At 47.3% G+C, this 10,652-nt stretch overlaps 1 protein-coding gene across 1 annotated transcript; it reads right to left on the bottom strand.

Annotated features, from left to right (window-relative positions):
- Positions 1-859: 859 nt before the first annotated feature.
- Positions 860-9,946, bottom strand: LOC120038517 (nidogen-2-like). Its single transcript, XM_038984244.1, has 6 exons — positions 9,876-9,946; positions 7,564-7,698; positions 7,261-7,350; positions 5,458-5,589; positions 5,169-5,258; positions 860-1,149 (listed from the first exon to the last, which is right to left on the bottom strand). The coding sequence occupies exons 2-6, from the start codon at positions 7,691-7,693 to the stop codon at positions 860-862; spliced, it is 732 nt and encodes a 243-aa protein (XP_038840172.1). The 5' UTR covers positions 7,694-7,698; positions 9,876-9,946.
- Between the last annotated feature and the right edge of the window lie 706 nt (positions 9,947-10,652).

Raw genomic sequence — 10,652 nt, 5'->3', positions numbered from 1 at the left:
TAAATGGGTGGGCCTCGTTATAAATGGGTGGGCCTCGTTATAAATGCATGGTGGGCCTCGTTATAAATGCATGATGGGCATCGTTATAAATGCATGGTGGGCCTCGTTATAAATGGGTGGGCCTCGTTATAAATGCATGGTGGGCCTCGTTATAAATGCATGGTGGGCCTCGTTATAAATGGGTGGGCCTCGTTATAAATGCATGGTGGGCCTCGTTATAAATGCATGGTGGGCCTCGTTATAAATGCATGGCGGCCTCGTTCCGCTGGAGCAGTGTAAAATAAGCTTTATGTCAATGACCCAGCCTTAACGAATTTGGTTTATTTCCATATTGAATGTGATTGTCCAACATCATCATGTATTTATTGTGTAGAGTGACCTCTTTCCTCTGTTGTGGTGCTGCATTGCAGTCAGCGATGTTTTCTCTCGGTAGCTGTCCAGGGTCCTGAAATCAAATCATCTGAGTTTGCTTGGACACCAGCCTGATCTCCAGCTCCTTCCACCTCTGGAAACTATCTGGGTGGTCATGTGACTTCTCATGAGAGGCTGAGGAGGTGACATTGATTCTTCCAGTCCCTGGTTCCATCCCTGACCAGCGCAGATTTGCACACGTGTGAAAAAAGTTTGCAACAAAAACAGAAGTCTGCATCGTTTTGCTTGGAATAGACAAGCCTTGGTCTCTCCACTCTCTCCCCGTTCGCCATCCTCCTATTGTAGTTGGCCACTGAAAACTTTCGTTGCCCCTCATCTCTTGGTAAATTCCCCTCCTTATCCTGATGTGGCCCATCCTGCACTAACATATCTCGTAAAGATCCATTCATATATTTTGGCCACTCACCGGGATCTTCTATGTTTTTGTCTAGGAGTCGGATTTAGCAGCAGCACCACCACTGTCACCGGGGACGGGGAGCGACGAATCTGAGTCTGGGTCCAAGATAGTAGGGTCTTCACCGGTATTGTTTGGAGGTGTAGCTAGGCCTGGTGCGACCACCTGTTCTTGTCCAGCCAGAGAGCTGTCATCATCGGTGGAAGTGCATGGCTCGGACTCCTCCGGTTTGTCCTCTTCGCTGCTAGAATCAGCTAACGGGGGCTCGTCGTTCTCGGTGAATGAATGTCCTGTCCTCGTAGGCTTGTAATTCTCCACACCGGCTGATGGACATTGCTGCACACTGATACATTTCACCAGAGAATTTCTTTGGTTTAGAGATTGTGCCTCTTTTCTCATTGTTTAAAAAAGTATTCGCTTCCTGATATTTTTTGTCTGTTAGACATGGTAGTAAATGATTTGAAATGTCTATAGATTACTTTTATCTAAAATTATATCCACTAGTTGTAGCTATCTAACGTTAACAGGTTAGGTTAGGCTACTGTCTTAATCACTAACGTTGTAATGCCACATGGTCAAGGTTAGGCTACTGTCTAAATCACTAACGTTGTAATGCCACATGGTCAAGGTTAGGCTACTGTCTAAATCACTAACGTTGTAATGCCACATGGTCAAGGTTAGGCTACTGTCTTAATCACTAACGTTGTAATGCCACATGGTCAAGGTTAGGCTACTGTCTTAATCACTAACGTTGTAATGCCACATGGTCAAGGTTAGGCTACTGTCTAAATCACTAACGTTGTAATGCCACATGGTCAAGGTTAGGCTACTGTCTTAATCACTAACGTTGTAATGCCACATGGTCAAGGTTAGGCTACTGTCTTAATCACTAACGTTGTAATGCCACATGGTCAAGGTTAGGCTACTGTCTAAATCACTAACGTTGTAATGCCACATGGTCAAGGTTAGGCTACTGTCTAAATCACTAACGTTGTAATGCCACATGGTCAAGGTTAGGCTACTGTCTAAATCACTAACGTTGTAATGCCACATGGTCAAGGTTAGGCTACTGTCTAAATCACTAACGTTGTAATGCCACATGGTCAAGGTTAGGCTACTGTCTAAATCACTAACGTTGTAATGCCACATGGTCAAGGTTAGGCTACTGTCTAAATCACTAACGTTGTAATGCCACATGGTCAAGGTTAGGCTACTGTCTAAATCACTAACGTTGTAATGCCACATGGTCAAGGTTAGGCTACTGTCTTAATCACTAACGTTGTAATGCCACATGGTCAAGGTTAGGCTACTGTCTTAATCACTAACGTTGTAATGCCACATGGTCAAGGTTAGGCTACTGTCTTAATCACTAACGTTGTAATGCCACATGGTCAAGGTTAGGCTACTGTCTAAATCACTAACGTTGTAATGCCACATGGTCAAGGTTAGGCTACTGTCTAAATCACTAACGTTGTAATGCCACATGGTCAAGGTTAGGCTACTGTCTTAATCACTAACGTTGTAATGCCACATGGTCAAGGTTAGGCTACTGTCTAAATCACTAACGTTGTAATGCCACATGGTCAAGGTTAGGCTACTGTCTTAATCACTAACGTTGTAATGCCACATGGTCAAGGTTAGGCTACTGTCTAAATCACTAACGTTGTAATGCCACATGGTCAAGGTTAGGCTACTGTCTAAATCACTAACGTTGTAATGCCACATGGTCAAGGTTAGGCTACTGTCTTAATCACTAACGTTGTAATGCCACATGGTCAAGGTTAGGCTACTGTCTAAATCACTAACGTTGTAATGCCACATGGTCAAGGTTAGGCTACTGTCTAAATCACTAACGTTGTAATGCCACATGGTCAAGGTTAGGCTACTGTCTAAATCACTAACGTTGTAATGCCACATGGTCAAGGTTAGGCTACTGTCTAAATCACTAACGTTGTAATGCCACATGGTCAAGGTTAGGCTACTGTCTAAATCACTAACGTTGTAATGCCACATGGTCAAGGTTAGGCTACTGTCTAAATCACTAACGTTGTAATGCCACATGGTCAAGGTTAGGCTACTGTCTAAATCACTAACGTTGTAATGCCACATGGTCAAGGTTAGGCTACTGTCTAAATCACTAACGTTGTAATGCCACATGGTCAAGGTTAGGCTACTGTCTTAATCACTAACGTTGTAATGCCACATGGTCAAGGTTAGGCTACTGTCTAAATCACTAACGTTGTAATGCCACATGGTCAAGGTTAGGCTACTGTCTTAATCACTAACGTTGTAATGCCACATGGTCAAGGTTAGGCTACTGTCTAAATCACTAACGTTGTAATGCCACATGGTCAAGGTTAGGCTACTGTCTAAATCACTAACGTTGTAATGCCACATGGTCAAGGTTAGGCTACTGTCTTAATCACTAACGTTGTAATGCCACATGGTCAAGGTTAGGCTACTGTCTAAATCACTAACGTTGTAATGCCACATGGTCAAGGTTAGGCTACTGTCTAAATCACTAACGTTGTAATGCCACATGGTCAAGGTTAGGCTACTGTCTAAATCACTAACGTTGTAATGCCACATGGTCAAGGTTAGGCTACTGTCTAAATCACTAACGTTGTAATGCCACATGGTCAAGGTTAGGCTACTGTCTTAATCACTAACGTTGTAATGCCACATGGTCAAGGTTAGGCTTGCACAGATCGGCAAATTGTGCTTCTAACACTAAGTTCTCTCGCTACTTTTATTCACGCTCGCTGCGCTCAGACCGAGCGAGCTACGGTCTAGCGGGGCATCTCGTTGAACTCGGCACAGCCTAGAGAGAATGGTAATGCCATTGCCGGCTCTGTGTGTCTTAAAAGCACCGCACTGTGTCACTCCATCCTTGGGGGGGGGGGGGGGGGGGGTGTGTGTGTGTGTGTGTGTGTGTGTGTGTGTGTGTGTGTGTGTGTGTGTGTGTGTGTGTGTGTGTGTGTGTGAGTGAGGGAGAGCTTTTCTTTGACATTTGTTTGGAGAAATGCCAGGAGAATGCGACCTGCCCGAATGCATAGTGCCAAATAAAGTTTGGTGGAGGAGGAATAAGGGTCTGGTGCTGTTGTTCATGGTTCGGGCCCCTTAGTTCCAGTGAAGGGAAATCTTAATGCTTCTGCGTACAATGACATTGTAGACGATTCTGTGCTTCCAACTTTGTGGCATGAGTTTGGGGAAGGCCCTTTCCTGTTGCAGCATGACAATCCCCCGTTCAGGTTTATACATAAACGGTTTGTCGAGATTGGTGTGGAAGAACTTGACTGGACTGCACAGAGCCCTGATCTCAACCCCATCGAATACTTTTGGGATGAATTGGAACGCCAACTGTGAGCCAGGCCTAAAATCAGTGCCAGACCTCACTAAAGCTGTTGTAGCTGAATGGAAGCACGTCCCCCACAGCAATGTTCTGACATCTAGTGCAAGGCCTCCCCAGAAGACTGGAGGTTGTTAAGGGGGGGGGGGCGACTCCATGATTTTGGAATGAGATGTTTGATGAGCAGGTGACCACATACTTTGTCATGTGGTGTGTTTTAGTTATAAAATTAACTAGTTAGCAAATTATAGGCTGAACATTTACTTACCCCACTAAAGTTATTAATTTCCCTTCTTGGATGTCCTGTTCACAGAGGGCAATGATGTGAATCACCCATTCTAGCTAGCTAATACTGTACTGACCATGTTCAGGCAAGTTTCCTCCCTGCCTCCAAATATGGGCATGAACATGAAGTACCCTGAACATGAATAGATCAGTCTGGCCCTAAAAGATCAGATGGCATCAACATGAAACACAACCAGGAGATATGAATCATCAAGTCATCCTACAACTTCTAATACATTTACTCATGTAAAGATGAAGAGCATGTACTTTATTTTACAGGATGATATAATGCATGAAGCAAACAATGGAATGATTTAGTGAAATGACAAGCTGTAGACTCAGTAAAGGGGTCTTTCATCCCTCTGTGGCCTGGAACAATTCTTCAGCCTCAGAGTAGCATGGTTCTGATTGTGGACTCTGCTGAACTCCTGTATGTATATTGGAATGACATTTCGATGTCTATGGAGGACCACAGCTGCCATAATTACAATTAAATTAGAAGAGATGAAGAGATGTCATGACAGAAGGACACAGGAAGAAGAGAGATCGTGATACAGAAAGACAGGAAGAAGAGAGATCATGATACTGAAATCAGTGGAGCATCTTGTAAAGAAAGCATAAAGAGATCCAAGGTAGGAAGCAAGAGTAGTGATGTGTTGGAGTTTAAAGTGGTTATGATGTTGGATGAGACCACAGGGCCTCATTTACTCTGGGTGGAACAGTTGATTCTAGCAGTGCCTGGTAGAGTCTCAGTACCCGGGATCTTCCGTCCAGAACTGTTCACACACCAACATTGACCTACCAGAAAGACATGTTAATAAACTGTTACGTATACAATATTTACACAAATATACATTTTACTGTAACACATTGAATTGTCACGTTAAACTGAATTGGAGCATTTATAGTGTGTGTGTGTGTGTGTGTGTGTGTGTGTGTGTGTGTGTGTGTGTGTGTGTGTGTGTGTGTGTGTGTGTGTGTGTGTGTGTGTGGTAACCTGTAGAGCCCCAACATTGCTCAGGGGTGTATTGTCCAGCGGCGTCACATGTGGGGGTGAAGGCTCCAATTAGGCCATTTATCACATCATCTCTAGCACGCTCACATGGGGTCTTGGGTCGTATCGTAGCATCTGGATACAGGGAACATACATTGTAATGTGGACATAACATAACAATGATGGATATACATTCTGGAATCATGGACTGCATCCTATATGGGACCCTGTTCCCCTTTGGGCCCTGGTCAGGACACTGCATCCTATATGGGACCCTGTTCCCCTTTGGGCCCTGGTCAGGAGACTGCATCCTATATGGGACCCTGTTCCCCTTTGGGCCCTGGTCATGAGACTGCATCCTATATGGGACCCTGTTCCCCTTTGGGCTCTGGTCAGGAGACTGCATCCTATATGGGACCCTGTTCCCCTTTGGGCTCTGGTCAGGAGACTGCATCCTATATGGGACCCTGTTCCCCTATTGGGCCCTGGTCAGGAGACTGCAACCTATATGGGACCCTGTTCCCCTTTTGGCTCTGGTCAGGAGACTGCATCCTATATGGGACCCTGTTCCCCTATTGGTCCTGGTGAGGAGACTGCATCCTATATGGGACCCTGTTCCCCTATTGGCCCTGGTCAGGAGACTGCATCCTATATGGGACCCTGTTCCCCTATTGGCCCTGGTCAGGAGACTGCATCCTATATGGGGCCCTGTTCCCCTTTGGGCCCTGGTCAGGAGACTGCATCCTATAATGGACCCTGTTCCCCTATTGGCCCTGGTCAGGAGACTGCATCCTATATGGGACCCTGTTCCCCTTTGGGCCCTGGTCAGGTGACTGCATCCTATATGGGACCCTGTTCCCCTATTGGCCCTGGTCAGGAGACTGCATCCTATATGGGGCCCTGTTCCCCTTTGGGCCCTGGTCAGGAGACTGCATCCTATATGGGACCCTGTTCCCCTATTGGCCCTGGTCAGGAGACTGCATCCTATATGGGACCCTGTTCCCCTTTGGGCCCTGGTCAGGTGACTGCATCCTATATGGGACCCTGTTCCCCTATTGGCCCTGGTCAGGAGACTGCATCCTATATGGGACCCTGTTCCCCTTTGGGCCCTGGTCAGGTGACTGCATCCTATATGGGACCCTGTTCCCCTATTGGCCCTGGTCAGGAGACTGCATCCTATATGGGACCCTGTTCCCCTATTGGCCCTGGTCAGAAGCAGTGCCCTATACTGAATAGGAAGCCATTTCAGATGTACATTTCTGAAATCTTCAGTTGTTGCTTCACTCCTTCAGAGATCTTCAAAGGTCTTCACTGGGTCTCTCTCTTTCTCTCTCTGTCCTGCCTGTGAGTTAAATTCTACCTCTCCCTCCTCTCCTTTTTAAGGACCCGTCCAGTCAGAACCCTCCCTCTGGAACCCCGCACGGAGAGTTGGAGGTCCGAAATGGCGGCAAGTAGTGCAGAAAAAATGCAGGAAATAAAGAAAGAGTTGTTGAAGCAACAGCTGTGCTGGATTGGGAACAATATGGCAGTCAGTTCTGATGGAATGTAGCGGGAGGATGAGGGTTAATGACCTGAATGGTCGGTAGTGGAAAAACACAGGAAGAAGAGAGATCATGATACTGAAAGACAGGAAGAAGAGAGATCATGACACAGAAAGACACAGGAAGAAGAGATGTCATGATACTGAAATCAGTGGAGCATCTTGTAAAGAAAGTATAAAGAGATCCAAGGTAGGAAGCAAGAGTAGTGATGTGTTGGAGTTTAAAGTGGTGATGGTGTTGGATGAGACCACAGGGCCTCACTTACTCTGTGTGGCACAGTTGATTCTAGCAGTGCCCGGAGGAGTCTCAGTACCCGGGATCTTCTGTCCAGAACTGTTCACACACCAACAGTAACCTACCAGAAATGGACATGTTAATAACCTGTTAAATATATAATATTTACACATTTTACTGTAACATATTGAATTGTCACGTTCAACTCAATTGGAGAATTTATGGTGTGTGTGTGTGTGTGTGTGTGTGTGTGTGTGTGTGTGTGTGTGTGTGTGTGTGTGTGTGTGTGTGTGTGTGTGTGTGTGTGTGTGTGTGTGTCTGTGTGTGTGGTAACCTGTAGAGGCCCTGCATTGCTCAGGGGTGTATTGTCCATCGTTGTCACATGTGGGGACGTAGACTCCAAGCCCGACTTTTTCCATCGCAGTATCTCTAGCAATCTCACAGGGAGTCTTGGGTCGTATCATACCATCTAAATACACAGATAACGTACTTTGTAACGATAACATTACATAGCATAACATACATTGCTGGACAAACATCCTGGAAGCTCTGGCTGCATCTGGAATCTTGGGTTGCGTCCCCTATGGGCCCTGGTCAGGAGACTGCATTCTATATGGGACCCTGTTCCCATTTTGGCCCTGGTCAGGAGACTGCATTCTATATGGGACCTTGTTCCCCTATGGGCCCTGGTCAGGAGAAAGCATCCTATATGGGACCCTGTTCCTCTATTGGCCCTGGTCAGGAGACTGCATCCTATATGGGACCCTGTTCCCCTATTGGCCATGGTCAGGAGACTGCATCCTATATGGGACCCTGTTCCCCTTTGGGCCCTGGTCAGGAGACTGCATCCTATATGGGACCCTGTTCCCCTTTTGGCCCTGGTCAGGAGACTGCATCCTATATGGGACCCTGTTCCCCTATTGGCCCTGGTCAGGAGACTGCATCCTATATGGGACCCTGTTCCCCTTTTGGCCCTGGTCAGGAGACTGCATCCTATATGGGACCCTGTTCCCCTTTGGGCTCTGGTCAGGAGACTGCATCCTATATGGGACCCTGTTCCCCTTTGGGCCCTGGTCAGGAGACGGCATCCTATATGGGACCCTGTTCCCCTTTGGGCCCTGGTCAGGAGACTGCATCCTATACGGGACCCTGTTCCCCTATTGGCCCTGGTCAGAAGACTGCATCCTATATGGGACCCTGTTCCCCTATTGGCCCTGGTCAGGAGACAGCATCCTATATTGGACCCTGTTCCACTTTGGGCCCTGGTCAGGAGACTGCATCCTATATGGGACCCTGTTCCCCTTTGGGCCCTGGTCAGGAGACTGCATCCTATATGGGACCCTGTTCCCCTTTGGGCCCTGGTCAGGAGACTGCATCCTATATGGGACCCTGTTCCCCTTTGGGCCCTGGTCAGGAGACTGCATCCTATACGGGACCCTGTTCCCCTATTGGCCCTGGTCAGAAGACTGCATCCTATATGGGACCCTGTTCCCCTATTGGCCCTGGTCAGGAGACAGCATTCTATATGGGACCCTGTTCCACTTTGGACCCTGGTCAGGAGACTGCATTCTATATGGGACCCTGTTCCCCTATTGGCCCTGGTCAGGAGACTGCATCCTATATGGGACCCTGTTCCTCTTTGGGCCCTGGTCAGGAGACTGCATCCTATATGGGACCCTGTTCCCCTTTGGGCCCTGGTCAGGAGACTGCATACTATATGGGACCCTGTTCCCCTATTGGCCCTGGTCAGGAGACTGCATCCTATATGGGACCCTGTTCCCCTATTGGCCCTGGTCAGAAGCAGTGCCCTATACTGAATAGGAAGCCATTTCAGATGTGCATTTCTGAAATCTTCAGTTGTTGCTTCACTCCTTCAGAGATCTTCAAAGGTCTTCACTGGGTCTCTCTCTTTCTCTCTCTGTCCTGCCTGTGAGTTAAATTCTACCTCTCCCTCCTCAACTTTTTAAGGACCCGTCCAGTCAGAACCCTCCCTCTGGAACCCCGCACGGAGAGTTGGAGGTCCGAAATGGCGGCAAATAGTGCAGAAAAAATGCAGGAAATTAAGAAATAGTTGTTTAAGCAACAGCTGTGCTGGATTGAGAACAATATGGCTGTCAGTTCTGATGGTATGTAGCGGGAGGATGAGGGTTAATGACCTGAATGGTCGGTAGTGGAAAAACACAGGAAGAAGAGAGATCATGATACTGAAAGACAGGAAGAAGAGAGATCATGACACAGAAAGACACAGGAAGAAGAGATGTCATGATACTGAAATCAGTGGAGCATCTTGTAAAGAAAGTATAAAGAGATCCAAGGTAGGAAGCAAGAGTAGTGATGTGTTGGAGTTTAAAGTGGTGATGGTGTTGGATGAGACCACAGGGCCTCACTTACTCTGTGTGGCACAGTTGATCCTAGCAGTGTCTGGTGGAGTCTCAGTACCCGGGATCTTCTGTCCAGAACTGTTCACACACCAACAACAACCTACCAGAAATGGACATGTTAATAACCTGTTAAATATAAATATATAATATTTACACATTTTACAGTAAGAGATTTAATTGTCACTTTCAACTCAATTGGAGCATTTATGGTGTGTGTGTGTGTGTGTGTGTGTGTGTGTGTGTGTGTGTGTGTGTGAGTGGTAACCTGTAGAGGCCCAGCATTGCTCAGGGGTGTATTGTCCATCGTTGTCACACGTGGGGACGTAGACTCCAAGCCCGACTTTTTCCATCGCAGTATCTCTAGCAATCTCACAGGGAGTCTTGGGTCGTATAATACCATCTAAATACACAGATAACATACTTTGTAACGATAACATTACATAGCATAACATACATTGCTGGACAAACATCCTGGAAGCTCTGGCTGCATCTGGAATCTTGGGTTGCGTCCCCTATGGGACCCTGTTCCCCTATGGGCCCTGGTCAGGAGACTGCATTCTATATGGGACCCTGTTCCCCTATGGGCCCTGGTCAGGAGACTGCATTCTATATGGGACCCTGTTCCCATTTTGGCCCTGGTCAGGAGACTGCATTCTATATGGGACCTTGTTCCCCTATGGGCCCTGGTCAGGAGAAAGCATCCTATATGGGACCCTGTTCCTCTATTGGCCCTGGTCAGGAGACTGCATCCTATATGGGACCCTGTTCCCCTATTGGCCATGGTCAGGAGACTGCATCCTATATGGGACCCTGTTCCCCTTTGGGCCCTGGTCAGGAGACTGCATCCTATATGGGACCCTGTTCCCCTTTTGGCCCTGGTCAGGAGACTGCATCCTATATGGGACCCTGTTCCCCTATTGGCCCTGGTCAGGAGACTGCATCCTATATGGGACCCTGTTCCCCTTTTGGCCCTGGTCAGGAGACTGCATCCTATATGGGACCCTGTTCCCCTTTGGGCTCTGGTCAGGAGACTGCATCCTAT

The sequence above is a fragment of the Salvelinus namaycush genome, unplaced genomic scaffold (assembly GCF_016432855.1).
Source record: "Salvelinus namaycush isolate Seneca unplaced genomic scaffold, SaNama_1.0 Scaffold2237, whole genome shotgun sequence".
Taxonomy (NCBI): Eukaryota; Metazoa; Chordata; class Actinopteri; order Salmoniformes; family Salmonidae; genus Salvelinus; species Salvelinus namaycush.
The sequence above is the reverse complement of the archived record's forward strand: the minus strand, read 5'-3'. Positions and strand labels throughout refer to the sequence as shown.